The sequence below is a fragment of the Dermacentor andersoni genome, chromosome 11 (assembly GCF_023375885.2).
Source record: "Dermacentor andersoni chromosome 11, qqDerAnde1_hic_scaffold, whole genome shotgun sequence".
Classification (NCBI taxonomy): domain Eukaryota; kingdom Metazoa; phylum Arthropoda; class Arachnida; order Ixodida; family Ixodidae; genus Dermacentor; species Dermacentor andersoni.
Window position 1 is genome coordinate 78,971,438 of NC_092824.1, and position 15,477 is coordinate 78,986,914.

Sequence of the window (15,477 nt, forward strand, 5' to 3'; positions counted from 1 at the left end):
CGTGGGCACCGTTCTGCTACGATAGGTGCTGTGATGTTATACTTTGACAAGCGTTCAAACTGTTCGCTGCAGGTTACATTGCGTGACTACTTGGTTCGATGGATGAGGTTTCCGCTCCTGAATAAAATAGTTTTGGCGAGTAATAGCAGCATACCTTGCAGTCTGAATTAAGTTTGTCCAGCAAAGGGACTGTTTACGAAGTGCGCGAGCGTCCTAAGCAGTGGTAGGTGCTCGATTACAGATATGTTTGTTCTATATACCGCATGGTCCAAGCATACGGCATCAGCGGTTATATATTTATAAACGTTGTGCGGCCTGACTATGCGAGGTCGTATTGCGGCGTCAGCCAGTTTGCTCTTGCTTTTTGGAGAAAGAGGATGATAACCGATTTTTTTTTGGTTGTGTTCGTTCTGTTCTCTATAGGACGCACCCACTCGTATTACGGAAACTTTGTCCTCAAAAATAGGCATCGCATTCTTTTTATGCGATCCCTCTCATACATTATAACTGTATACAGGCCAAAAATGCAATGCCGAAGCGCACAGCTTACATATGTATCGTGCTGGTTCACCAACCGCAGTGATCGCTGTGTTGAGCAGCGCCATCGGCCTCATGCATGAAGGCTAGCGTAGACATATGGCAACTTCAAGACTACTAGACTTGAAATGCGTGAGAACGATGCCGGTACATCACAAATATATGATTGTGCCTGCCGCTTAGATGTTTCGTGGTTGCCTTAGGTTGGCCGTGCACGAGCATGCGCTCTTATGCTTTATGCTTTACTGTGTACGCCAAGCCAACAGATAGTGAGCAGACTTACCATTTCATGCTGCGTATACAGAGACACCGGTTTTCTTTGTTGAATTAAAACCGATATAAGCAAAATAGTTCACAACACATACACACACCGCGAATGATAATGTGTGTACACCGCGGCTGATAAAGCGCGTCACAATTTTGCACCAAGAGATATTTCCGCCTACTGTAGTTACCGATGCACCGAAAGGCTTCCCTGACGACCCTATATGAACGGACATGGCGTAAATTTCACAAAGTACGATCTAAAACATCTCGAAATCGTTCCGCAGCACGCGACAGCAATACCATGGCAATACTTTCAAGCAGCGCTGTGCCCGATCGCCCAAGCCAGAGAGGAGGAAAGGCTCCCCGCGCGCCCTATCCTCCTCACCCGATGAAAAGGTCTATAGACCAGGATACAGATCTGCTCGGAACATACGCCGGCTCCTGACCTTGGCTTGGACAGACGACGAATCGCAAGGTGCTAAAGACCGCTGAATGAGACGAGGGAAGACATTAGCTGCTTTTTGTTGTTGTTTTCGGGAAAAGAATCTCCGCCTATGTATTAAACCAGAGTGTGCAAAGCACCTATATAAAGCAGAGTATATATACTATACGGTAGCCAAAATTCTCTGTGACGTTGAGGGACGAAGTGGAGTTCGGCAGGCATGGGGCATAACATGGAATCGGCAAGCGTAGGATAGGGGTAATTGGTGATCGAAAGGAGAGGCCTATGCCTGAGTGTGGTGGTGGTCGTATAAAATAATAATCGAATGCAGAGGCCCTCCCGGCCTGCTACGTACGAGGGACGTCAGCTGGAAACAGCGAAACATCGCCTTCGAAGGACGATTAGATAAGAGGCTCGCACCAAGTGCCACTCTTATTGACCAATTAAACTCAATACGCACGATTCAGTGGCTTCGCTAGTACGTATTCAATGCGCTTATATATTGTGTCGATTTACAATTCGACAGTTTCGCCTATTGATGTCTCAGCGGACGTCCCCTCATCACCTGATGTCCCCCCACCTGGTGTCCCCTCACGTGATGTCCCCCCACCTGGTGTCCCCCCACGTGATGTGCCCCCACCTGGTGTCCCCCCACCTGGTGTCCCACCGCCAGCAATCCCTCCAACAGGAGTCCCTCCCCCAACAATCCCTGCGCCAGCTATACCTCCGCGTCCTGCACCTCCGCGGGCTACACCTCGGCCAGCTGTCCCTCCCCCAGGCATGCCTCCTCCACCTTTGCCGTCACCCACTACGCCAAGTCCTACACCAAGTCCTACACCAAGTCCTACACCAAGACCTACGCCGAGACCTACGCCGACACCTACGCCAAGGCCTACGCCAAGACCGACGCCAAGACCTACGCCAAGACCTACGCCAAGACCTACGCCAAGACCGACGCCAAGACCGACGCCAAGACCGACGCCAAGACCGACGCCAAGACCGACGCCCAGACCAACGACTCCAACTACTACTACGAGGACGACATGTAAGTAGGCGCCTTTCGCTATGACACTCCTAAGTGAGACTATGCCAACGTTCCACATGAGCACAGGAGTTTCACAGATGAGAGCACGGACTGAGTTATCTACTGAAAAAAAAAGAAGGATCATTTACCAGCATAAGATTACCATTTACCAGCACAGGAAACGCGGACGAGCACAAGCACGACCTCTTTAACTGCTAGAGCACGGACTGAGTTATCTACTGAAAAAAAAGAAGGATCATTTACCAGCATAAGATTACCATTTACCAGCACAGGAAACGCGGACGAGCACAAGCACGACCTCTTTAACTGCTAGAGCACGGACTGAGTTATCTACTGAAAAAAAGAAGGATCATTTACCAGCATAAGATTACCATTTACCAGCACAGGAAACGCGGACGAGCACAAGCACGACCTCTTTAACTGCTAGAAGTGTGTATATGTATATCTACATAAATACAGCGTGCTCGGAAAGTAATTGTGAAGTGATACAATAAAAAAAGAGTATGATAACTTCTAATAACGCCCCGGTTCCACGTGTGTTAAGACAGTGCAACAGCTGTAGTTCGTCTGATAAGGTGTGTTGGTTGCACTGGAAGGACGGGTGTGCGAAAACAGTCCTTGAACCGCAGGATCTATCGACAGCCATTAACAATGTTCAACAATAGGCAGCATAGAGGGGCACGGACATGTCTTCCAGCCGTTTCTGGAAATCTTGAGCATATCATGTAGGCATCAATTTCGTGCCGTAGGTAAGTCTTTTATGAACACCTATGCTACTGCACAGTAACTTCTCTGACACTCAGTACATCTTGCCACGCATGGGCACTAGAATTGCTCATAAATAACCAATTCATTTTGACTCCGCGCACTCCAAGGTAGTGAAAACAGCGGTAGCTACGCTTCGAATGGACTCCCGCCGAATCGAGCTATCTTCACTAACCAAATAGGCCGCCTATTTGCGGCGGGGCTTCCCTTTGTCGATCGCGGATGCTGTAGCCGAGACGCTACTGCAAATCGTACAGCGCGGAGTAGGGAGGAAAACGACCGCGACCGAACGTCCGAAGTTGAGTCCTTAGGTTGAAAACTTAAAATGGTTGTAAACCGTCGCACTGCGCATCTTTATTGCATATAATAGGCAGAGACTGCGTGTTTCATAAGGCTAACTTGCCGGACAGTAAGTCCTTCGTTAATTCGCTTTCGAATATGTCGATACGTTGTTACAAACTTGGACCTAGCTAGTAATCACACAGTGCGTAAATATTAGGCGCGATCAAAAAACGCGCGAGGTGAGTTATTCTCTGCTGAACCGCCGTTTCGCATGCGGGGCCCGCCTCTACACGGCAGCGAACGTGTTTTCCTTTTGTTTTCGATCGACAACACGTCGTTGCCCTGTTCGAAATCAATGCCGCGGACCCATGGTGGCACCGTCGGATCACATTGGTCTCACATGTACTGTTGTCATAGCTGTATGTCCGGTGCTGGTGAGCTTGAAAGCGCACCCTTTTGCACTTATAAAGCTCGTAAAACCACCTACGTGGCTCTGTAAACTTATCCTTGCACCCCTCACTTTCGTAGGGCTAAACGTGGTCAGCATATCCCCGCGAGATTAGGAGAAAGTCAGCTTGGTTGATGCTGCATATTGGGGCACTGGGAATAGCGCAAACGAATCATTGACTGAGGAAGGACTATACACGTGACACATACTTAATCACTTTATTTATTCGAAACAGGACGCATGTATGCCTACAAACAAGGATGACGCTCGGATGGCGTATACTACATGCCGTGCGCCCATTCATTTGCTGTTTTTGTAATCATTTCTTTTCGTTATAGCGCACGCGTCGTGTTCATGCTCATCTTCTGTTTTATTTATACGCTGTTCCTTTGCATCACGTTGTCTCTTTCTTCTTTCTGCAAGCTTGTATGCTCCGTACCACGTTGCAACAACAATAGGAATTTTTCTTATCCAAGCGGCAATTAAACATCGAAAGGATCCAGAGTCACACATGCCTGCCGGACACGGTAGTCACAGGTTCCAACGCAGCAGTGGAGGAGGACGCGGTTTCTGCATTAGAAAGATTGTAACTGACGCGGATAAGCATGTTGAGATCATAGTGGCGCTTTTGTCCCATGGCGTCCATTATTGAAAAAGAAAAAAAATGTTCTTGCACGGAGATATTCGAACACGGGCTTTCAGGGTTCAAGATATCCGGGATGCTTTTGACAGGGAATGGCTGCTCCTCGATGATGTGGCTTTGAGCGTCTACCAGACTAAGCACGTGTGAACAGTGTCCTTAAACAGCCCCGACGCGTCGACGCGATTGGCTGACCTGGAAGAAACTCCGGGTCAAGGTTCAGCGGCTCTATTGGCCCCGCCTTTGGAAAGCAGGAGTGGCAAGGCTTCGGCTTAACTGCCGCATCGAGAACGGTCTTCAACGCCGTTCGACAGCCTGCTGCAGCAGATCGAAATCGCCAATGAACTAGTCCTGGATGGTTTCCCTCGGTCGGCCTGTGCGGTGCTTGCTCTGCCGTGGTTCGGGACACGTGCACCATGTGGGCACGGTGCCGGCGTCATGGACACGTCGCCGCAGGGTGCGCACGTCCCTACGCCGCAGTGACGGGACCAGCGGAGAGCGCGAGGATTCAACCACTGCAGCCACGCCCGGCCAAAAGCTCGCGATTTGACCAACGGCCTCAGAGATCGGGCGACACGCGCTGCAAGGACAGCGCTCGCCGCCCGGAGGCCACGTTTCACGCTGTCAACAGTAACATACCTGTGTCTGTGCTAGTAGCTCATAATTCGCGCAACGACAACGCAGGTGCACTTTCAATGCAGAACCAGATAAAATGGTACAACATCTTAACTGAAGAAAGGTGCTCCGCGTGGTCTCCGCTCGGACACTAGCTGAAAGCTCGAAAAGTGAAAAATTATTTTTTTTTTCAATTCACCACTCTGAAATTAGCCTTGCCGACGTGGCTGCTGGCGTTAACAGTTAGCGTTAATAATCGTTGAGTTCAGATGAAACACGTTAGATAGCTTTAACACCGTTCTCGTAAATCCTCTTTGCAGTCTCGGTTAACGAGCTGGTCTGTACGGTCGGGGCCTTCGCGATCTACCCCACCATGATCCCGACGGACGGCCTGTGCAATTACGTCTACTACAGCGACGTCATAATGGCTCGCGACACCCTGTACGGTGCCCTGGTCGCTAACAGCTGGACGATGTTCCAGAGTGCGATGGGGACGCGCAGTCGCACTTCTGGTGGCATCGGCTTCGATATCCGGTTAGTAATTCATTTAGCCAAACAAACCTCCTTTAATCGACGTGTTCCGGCCAAGCGTAACAGTGCAGCTGTTGGAGGCTAGCTCCAGCAAAATTTGTGCCCCGTGAGAATCTTCATTTCAGGCAATGCAATGCAGATATAAATCAGCCTCGTAAAAGTATACGCCCAAATTGAGGATACGAGCGGATGCGTGGCGAAGCGCTCGCGATATCGGAACAGGAAACCACTGGATTGCCGCTCTTGTAGACTTTCTCTACGATTCAGCGCAACCGACCACTCGCGCGCTGCGTCGCCAAGCTCACCATTTCGCCATTCGCGAAGACCTGTTTCACGGACGTAATTGTTACTCAGACGGCCGCGAGTGGTTGCTGGTAATGTACCTCGAAGCCTTCGCTCCGAAAATCGGGGCGTCATATCGTGCTTATCCCTAGCACGCGTACTCGGGATCTTTCCGAACTTACCAACGTCTTCGACAGTGGCACTACTGCCGAAGGATGTACAACTAAGTTCCAAAGTTCGTTCGCTCGTGTCCCGATCGCCAACGCCCTAGCAAATCTTCAGCCCCCCCCCCCCCCCCCCCCCCCCCGCGTCGCCAGGTGGTCTGCAGCCTCTACCTCGCCCTTCCCGGCCGTTTGGGCGTGTCCGCCTTCATTTGTATGGGCCACTTCCCCGGGCAACTGCTGGTAACCGCTGGTCCATCGCCGCAGTTGACCATCTCACGCGATACGCCGAAACCGACGCCTTCCCGGCAGCTACAGCATGCGAGGTTTACATCGATTTTCTGTTTTTGTAACCGAAACAGGTCGGAGAAAGGCTACCACACGGGTGCGCCCGCTGGGCGTTGAAAAATATCGGACGCGACAGGCTGGGAACTTCGGTCATGTCTGCCAACCAACACGTGCACGTGCACTCAGTTTAGGAACTATTTAAATGCTGCTAATCTGAAAGTTTGGCAGTTATCGGCCCTGCAGCTTCGCAAGGATTGCTTCAGTGTACTAGACAAGTGCACTATTTTATTATTGGCAGTGCAGCCAAAGTGAAATTTTGCTGCAGATTGCCTATAAGCAGTACATGTTATTTGCCAGCCGCCTTAAGGCAAACGCCTCTCGCCCAACCTAAGTTAGGCTGCGTGGAATGCTCTACGGTTGTTGACTATGATCTGCGAATTTTGCATATTCAGTGGAAATATTTAGCTGCGCTGACTGGCCGATGAGGGTTGCTTCCCAGCTGACTTAGACTCCAAGCAAAGTTCAAGCGAGTGCCATAAATAATCAACATGAACTTCATAAAATGTCAAGCGGTACTTTAAAAAAAAAACGCTGAGTAACGCATGGGCTGATCGAAGATAATAATGAGTGGCTCTTGGAGTTGCCACAAGGAGTTCTCTATCGTGCGCCAAAACACTGTACAAGGGTCATATTGCGTTCCACTCCATAAATTAATCTTTTATTCGCGTGCTTAGCACTGGAACCTTGCGGTCTAAGTACAGGTGAGATTTACAAAATTTGTTTCATTGCGTTTTCAAGGTCGTTGGTTGTGCATGTAGTGAGCAGTACGCCTCGCGGGCAGCCAGTGACTATTGCATCAGTTAGGGGGAAACAAAGAAAACGCGCGAAGCTTTTCATGCCATGCGCGTTTGGCTGGCAGAAATAGTAACCAATTCACTGGTGGTTACACAACGTGGCCAACATGACATTTTTTTTTAAAGCGAGGTTTCTTCGCCAACTTTCCCGATCTGCGGAGTGCTGCTGCTGTCTAGCCCACCAGCTCATACACAAAAAAATAACATAAAAAGTAACACCGCCTATACACTCCATACAGATGGTCAACAAGCGAAGCTGACACGTGCGGCCCCGTTGTTTATCACTGGGTTAATCCCGACGGTTCATTAAACGACGGCTTGGTGGGCTGCCGGATCTTCGGTACGCATTTACTGCTTGCGCTCGGCTGCACGAGCTTCTTCGTGTGCCCGGCACGGCGTAGGCGAGCTCTTTCCCGGTTATGCTCGCGGTGTTGCTGATCGAAAACTGCCTGCTCCTCAGGAGTACGTATGAGGCGTGGCCTACCCATTTCGGAGCCGGAGAGAAACTTCTGCGCACGCGCTCGGCTGCGACGGAGAGCAACGACGTCACTGCTAGCGGAGCCAATTGCGCGCCTCTCTTTCTCTTTGCTTCTTTTTTTTTCGCTCATGCGCATGGGGTTGCGCAGGGGGCGTTTTTCGGCGTACAGGCGACAGACGGACAGGCGAAATGGCAAGCCATATACAGCTTCGCTATAAAAAAAGATTTACGTGACTGATGGTGGTATTGAATTTCGGTCACCCAGCATAGCAGCACCAAAACATGGCGGCGGTCCCGGCTGCCCGCTTCGAATTGAATTTGTCGTTGTTTTTGTAAAATCCACTTCGTTTGTAGCAAATGACTGTGCAAACGGCTTTCGCTTAGCCTCAGGCCGCTTGGGTTGTTTTTGCGATCGCTTCTCGTTTCGAACGGAGTCGAAGGCCTAACGAAAGAATCGTTCGAGATGTTAGCAGCACTTATCGGTGAAGTCGGGAGATAGCCACGACGATGCCATATGGCCTCTGAGATCGGAAGATCTAGCAGGCACACTTCAAATGTGCAATAAACGTGCGCTGTGCTATAGCGTATAGCGTACGCAACTGTAGCTACACTATAACTCAACAGAGTTGCCACTCACAACGTCTGCCGGCACAAAAGAGAAAAAAAAAATACGTTCCGACATGGTCCCTGGAAAGAAAGTAAGTCTGTCCTGGGGGAGACACCAGTGGACCTTACAAACATGGTATCTGCTGCCAGATATGTAATGTGGAGGAGGCAATTATGACGAGGCCCCAATGCTCACCTGGTTATCATAAACTGAAAAATAAAAAGAAGACTTAAACGAACAATTTTGTGGCTCTCGCTTTGGGGAGTCTCATCCTAATACCTTTAAAAAATTTCTCGCACTATCGAACCAGTTGGGCCGCCTCAGGACCTAAGTAGCGCCTTACCTAGCGGAGCTAACTTTATCCTCCACCTCGGCGGTCGCATGGGTATAGCTCGGCAGTACCCCTAGCTGTCGACTCGAACGGCAGTGATCGCGTTTTGCGAGGGCTCACCGAGCCATACTGGGTGTAATACCTCAAACTCAAACCTGTGCTCGTCAGGAGTCGTACAAACGAACGACGTTTGTACAGGTGGGCAATTTCTCGCAGGAATTTCACGCTTGCTCAGTTCTGGCGCCCCCGTTTTCGACAAGCAGGTTCCAAAAATGACATAATGACACGCGGGCAGCATGACAAAGGGAGGTCAGTTCGCGCCGATCAACTTTGACCACGGCAGTCCCGCTTCGCATAGGCAGCGAGCACGTTTACAAGATTAGTCCGTAGGACGCCCAGTAGCTGCATCTAAGCATGTGTGCTTTTTAAAGGTTAAATGGATGTCACGCGCTTGACTTTGGTATCGTTGCGTAGAGTACATGCTGGTAATGGGCTGCCACATCACTGCACCATTACACCCACTACACCGGTTTAGCGGCTATGGTGTTGCTCTGTTACGAGGTCGCGGGATCGAATCCCGGCCGCGGCGGTCGCATCTCGGTGGAGGCGAAATGCAAGAAACGCATCTGTCCCGTGCATTGGGGCACGTTAAACGTTCCCCTGCTTGTCAAAACGAATCAGGAGTCTCCCTGTGCGGCGTGCCTGATAATAACATCATGGTTATGGCGCCGTAAAACCCTCCGAATTCAATCCAAAGCCCATACTCGATCTTAGATGTGTGGCTTGCGCAGATGGCCGCCGCTGTAACGCTACGCGTGACGCAATGGGAGCTGAAGTTAGCCTCGTGAGTCACTTTCGGAGAGGCGCAGCTCGGCACTGCATTTGTACATTTGACGAGAACTGGTCTCGTTTTGAGAAGGCTCACTGCGCCATGGTATCGGTGTAATTTATGGAGCTGAAAACCTGTGCCAGCGTATCAGGAGAAGGCCTACAAGTGTGGCACTTCGCACTCGCTCGTCTATGGTCGCTTTCCGTTCAGCATGGAGAATGGGGTGAAGAGACTCGAGCAGCAAGACAGAGATATTTAGACACTCTGACCACTGAGGAGCGTGTCCGTCTCCTTATGGAGTGCGATCACAGTAGACTGAAGCAAGCGCAGGAGACCCAACAATCTAGTAATGCGGCTGGCTTGAGAGGCGCGAGGCAGCCTCCAGCGCCACCATCGAGATGGGGGATGGTCGTTTATTCACCGCAGCGCCCAAAAGGGGCCGGAATAACGTAAAAACTATTGCAATCAGTTTTTAGTACAATTTCGCCATTGGCATTCAGTGACAGGTCGGAATGACTCGGGACAAGCACACACGGACGGGCGCCCCGCCCATTTGGGCGGAGTCGTTGTCACCTACCACAGAGGGTCCTTGGCGAATTTCGAATAAAAACAGATTGCAAAAGCCTTACGTTATCCTGGCCCAACTTGTAAAACAAACGGGCCCAGTATGATTAGGAAGCCAGCACGATTGCAAAGTTTTACCGGATGGCGTACACCCACTAACTGAAACAGCAATTGGGCACGTAAGGTTTCTACTGCTTGAATGAACGTAACTTGTGCATATGACTACGCCGTTTCTGTAGCCTAGCGCCCGTACACTCCCTGCAGCACGTGCGAGTAGTTTCGTGTACCCTATTGCAGCCGCTTCCCTGATAGAACCTATACCCAATTTTTCTTTCTCTTGATGCCGTGGTCTCTACAGCATTTCGCTCGTCGCTGTATATTAGTAGGCAGGCACTGCGAAATATCTTTTGCCATTTGTGACACAAGTGTGTGGCGTAACAATCTGATTGAAGTGCCACCTCTTAGTGTATTTCTTGTGCGCTGGACATCAGTGAACAAACGCCTTTGTATAGATCATCGTGACAAGGGTACGAGCTTCGATCTCGTTCATTCATTCCCAGGTACTCAACCGCCGCTGGGGTCAGCGCAGGGATAGAGAAGAAGCTAAACGAACTTGTGAACAAAAACATCAAGCACTATGGTGTGCTGAACCTGTTGCATAGAGCGTCAAAGATGAAGGTCCTCTTCAACAAAGCAAAAGAACTTCTTCAAGTAAGCGCATCACTCCTCCTGGTCCACGTGTGAAATATCGCACTAATGCCCCTTGTCGCTGCTTTTTCTTCTGGAAGAGTATAAGCAGACGTTATTTGCACAATACGTATAGCTTACTCGGCCTTCCAATATATAAAGGCCACTACCCGAACAAAATAAAAGGCACATGAAGAAGACAATGCCTACCAAGTACACCCGCGCATTATGGCCGTTTAAGAATGCTGCCTTGTGTAAGAATACCACGCGCAGTACTGCATCACGGTACTACGTGCCGTAAAAACTCGAGTATTACGCGCCCTCGGTAGCAATGCGAATCCATTCTCACAAACAGAAGTAAGAACAATTTCAATGCCTTTAGCTGCACCACACACACCCATGCTTATCGGATATAAATGGGATGCTCTTGATCGCTCTTCAGAACGGTTCGTTTTCACTTGGACAAACTATTGCGTGGGTCTGCAGTGAAACGGGCGTGAATGTCGTCGCTGTCAAAGGCACCTTGATCACTAGAGCCCTGAACATATCATCTTCGTTGCCGCCTGCGCAATCTGGTACCGAATTTATTAGATGCCTTGCATACCAAGGCAGCCTCACAAACTGACGGAGCGGGTTCAAAGCTGCCACAGCTCCCTTAGCTGCAGCTGCGTCTGGATTGGATTGGATTACAGAAATTTCAATCACTTTGAGGATAGCATGTTGCTGTTGTAGCGTAGGTTTCGTATTCGAACACAGCAAACGTGTGATTAAGTTTGTAGACTTTTCTTGAAGACTAGTGCGCGTTAGAATCGAGTAAATGTGGTACGAGCCGCGCGCATGCGCAATTTACGCGCCCCTAGCGTTAATATACGTGCCCACCGGGGACCGAACATGCGTATCCACGTGACCACTACGTGTCCCAGTACGATAATCCTCGTGGTCGTTATATGTCCTGCTTGTGGCCGCGTAGGTGACCGCGCGGCTGCTCAAGACTCACGTGTTCGAGTTTGCTCAAAAAGAAGGAAAAGAAATCGGAGACACCAAGGACAACAAGGCGAGGTACAGTTGTGCGGTATCGCAAAGCTAGAGTATGGAAAAAGTGACCACGTATACTGGACACTGCGTGGCTATAGTAGAAACTACGTATAACATCTACATAATTTTTGAACGCTAAGTTTGGCGTGCTTTATGGTTTTAGGTAGACACAATGCAAAGGGTTGCAAAGTGGAGCGGAAAAATATTGCATGGGGCCAGGTGGAGAGAAGAAAAAGAAGAAACTTTATTAAAGAATAGTCCGGCAGTTCTTGCTGTGGTGGCCTCAGGTGACGGCTCGAAGTCCTTGGGCTCGAGCGGCATCTTCGGCTTGCCCGACGGCCCAGAGCTGGTCTGCCAGCTCTGAACTTTTGATAGCCGCCTCCCAGCGGCGACGACGCCTACGGAGAAGGTCCCCGGCGGCTCCCGCATCCGGGGCGGCGTCGGGAAGAAGCGAGCTCGAGCCTTCTCCTACTCTGGCAACGGCCGTGATTATGGACGCGTCGCGAACGGAGCTGGTTTGATTACCGTTGTTGCCGGCACATTCCCAGAGCATGTGTCGAAGCGTTGCTCTCTGTCCGCATGTTTTACACGCGTCTGATGGATATAAACGCGGATAGCAGTGGTGTCAGATAGCGGGGCTAGGGTAGGTGTGTGTCCGGAGCAAGCGTAAAGTTACGGCCTCGTTCCTGTCCGTCGTTCGAGTCTGTAGTGTTGGGTGATGTCTCTGAACGTGGTTAGGCGATCGCCCCACGCCCAATGTGTTTCTTGTTGCTGTGTTTCTGTTGTAGTGTCCCGATCCGGCAGATCCGATGCCCCGCTCTTGGGGGCGGAGACAGAAATATATATATATATATATATATATATATATATATATATATATATAGAGGCTGAAGCAGGAGTGGCGATAGCTCGTAGGACAGTTGTATTTAGGTTGTTTAGTTGCGTGGTGCTCTAGCAGTTCAACTTTGGTTATTGGTAGTTTCCTGTGCCATCGTATAATAGACATCGATATCAATGCATCAGGCAACGACTTGAAGTTCGTAATTTCGTCGTGCGCATGACGTCACCACAGCATCACCATTTTTTGTGTCGTTTCTCGGTACGTGAAAAAGCTGGTGACTTTCTCGTGCGCATGGTAACTTTTAGAGACGCATCTGTCCCACTTGCAGCTGTAAGTATGCCTTAAACTGCCTTACAAAGCAAGACCTCACTCCCTTATCCATTTCAGAGTCTCGTCATAGGGCGAAATATTCTTAAATACTGAAAATACTACAACCTTTTGATTTTTTTTTTTTTTGCTGCAGGCATTTATTATCTGAGACTACATTTTATTACTAATGATTTAGGCTGTTTGATCTTTTATACAAATATGCATATTATAGCAAGAAGCTGCGTGTTACATTATGTACAGATACATCCTGTTATATACGTTGTGACCATACAAAACCTGTAAAAGATTTGTTCGCAAATGTTATAAGGGAAGACACTATCAGTAGCCACCGTACGCATGTTAGTAGGAGCAAGGGTGAACAAATTCATTTCGTCGGCGCATTGACAAGGAAAAAAAAATCAGCTTCACCCTGAAGGCTAATCATTGACATGAATAGCAATTCTTTAGGTAACAAAACGACCTAAAGTTCGTAATTTTTTCGCCCATGTATATTGAAAGGAAACATTCGCTTATTGATTAAATTAAGAAGCGTGGTTTCACGCACTTGCTGGCAAACACGAACACATTTAACTTGACGACCACGATCACTCACTGCCACAAAGCTGGCTTGAAGTAGAGGCCGACAGCGGTGAGCGAACGCTTCGGGCTGCCTCTGGCTTCGGCTCGTCTCCAAAACTTGATATTACGTGGCCTCCAAGACAACGTGCGCAAGAACACAGCGTCCTTGAGGCCACCAGCCATCTCGGCTCGCCCTTAACTTTTCCACCCGCCGCAACCTACCTCCGAGATAACGCACGCGAGCCGCGTAATGTGCTCAGTCGCGCAGACACCCGTGTGCAGCCACTGCCGGTCTGGAGGAGGGGTGCGCCATCCTCACCTAGCGCGCGCATGATGACGAGACCTCAAGTATTGGACCAGTGCCCGTATAATTGATATTGCAGTAAAATAACACCGACTGAGCCTCACCGCGATCTTCCCCAGATGAATTACGCGACACCCCGCGTCACACCATGGCACGATGCAGTCGATGATCAATGCTGACAGCTCCGAGGGCAAAAGACTATCCAGACAACTGGTGCGCACTGGCTACGCGCTGCGCAAGCACCTTTTCTTGAATATGTTTTCCTTAGATTCTCTGCACGCATTCGTTCTTGGCAGCATTTCTAAAAGGATGCAGTGTTTCTGTGATCCTATATGTGTTAAACGAAAGCGGCCGTGGCTGTGATTCACTTGCCGCGGCGGCGTCCAATAAATCAGCATGGTAAGTGCTCACAGAGAAGGCACCGTGCTGCCGATTCCGGCAAGCCATGCGCCATCGACTTTGCTGAGGGAAGGGCGTTTTGATGATTTAGTCGTACGTGCAGCAAGAGCAGACAGCTCTACTGCATTGGGCAGCACAGAAGAGAAAGAAACGGTACGGCACCGACTCGATACTCCTGGCCCAGCTTAGGGGACCGCGACTTCTCCCCATATGTTGTCGCGGTGTGGTTCGTGCCGAAATGACGCAATGCCTGATCAAAGCCGCGGTCCTCCCCACTAGACACACACTGCTTAAAGAAGAAGCAGGATGTACAATGGTGGCGCAATGTACAATGTGGCACTGGCACAATGTAGATTGCGGGCACTGCAAGTATAGACGGAGGCAGACGATAGAATAATCTAGCACAGCTCTGCAAGCAGAGTTGGTCACTAGAAAACAATGCAGGCTCGTCCAGAGTCCGCAGCTTTTGTTTAAACTGAGTGCGCGCAACGGAGGCAAGCGAGCGACTTGAGCAATCTGGATCGAAGTTGGGTCTTGAGCATTACGTTATCACATTGTCCCCCAGCATTCGAAAGAATACAAATAGCGGGGCTAACTAACAGCCAAGTGAAATGAACGGTGCGCAGTCCAACTCTCACGGGAAAAGAAAGAGGCAGCGGATCTAACGAGCCGAAATCTATATTCAGTGAAGGTTTGTGTCAGTGCATAAAGAATCTGAACACGAGTACGCCCTCACGCACTCACGGACGCATGGATGCACGCACGCTCGCATGAGGGCTGGCTTTTTGTTAAGTGGAGGCGCTTGCTACTAGCGAGGACGACGGACGCCTTCAACTCGTCGTGGTTTCAGAGGTAGCCTGCGCACGCTTAAGAAGCGCAATTCGAATCCATTCTACCCGCAACGTTTGCTTTCTCATTACCGTGTATGCGTGGATGCACGGCTTTCCGGCTCTTTTATTTCCCCCACACGACGGGCGCCTCGGATGCGTGGAGGCGAGCGCCATCTGTTGGTGTTGCAAGGAATCCCGCGGCGTGCGCGCAGCGCGAACTCCGCTGTGATTGGTTGGCGTATTCGTTCAGCAAGGGAACCACCAGGCGGCAGTCAGGGGGACGAAACACCGGCGAGGTACGCAAAGAAAAACTTCCCTTTTTGAAAACGGGTAGAAACGAGAGGGAAAATACCATCGCGCATAACCACTTCTATATGCGATGCGTGTGCGCTGCTCGAAGGGGTAGTAAATGCCTATTCGGCGCAGGAACGTGCTCGTGGACTTGTTAGTCGATGTTCAAGCCCACTTATGACGACAGAATAGTCGCATATATATGGAATGTGCTTTTGCAGCAAAGCAACCAACGC

General features: G+C 50.0%; 1 protein-coding gene across 1 annotated transcript in view; it reads left to right on the forward strand.

The window, feature by feature from the left end:
* The first annotated feature begins 1,779 nt into the window (after positions 1–1,779).
* The window catches only part of LOC126518254 (uncharacterized), a 32,434-nt gene continuing 18,736 nt past the window's right edge, over positions 1,780–15,477 (forward strand). Inside the window, exons 1-3 of the mRNA XM_055064776.2 lie at positions 1,780–2,291; positions 5,362–5,575; positions 10,527–10,677. Of these exons, the coding sequence (XP_054920751.2) occupies positions 2,027–2,291; positions 5,362–5,575; positions 10,527–10,677 (630 nt within the window). The 5' untranslated portion in view covers positions 1,780–2,026. The remainder of the gene's footprint in view (positions 2,292–5,361; positions 5,576–10,526; positions 10,678–15,477) is intronic.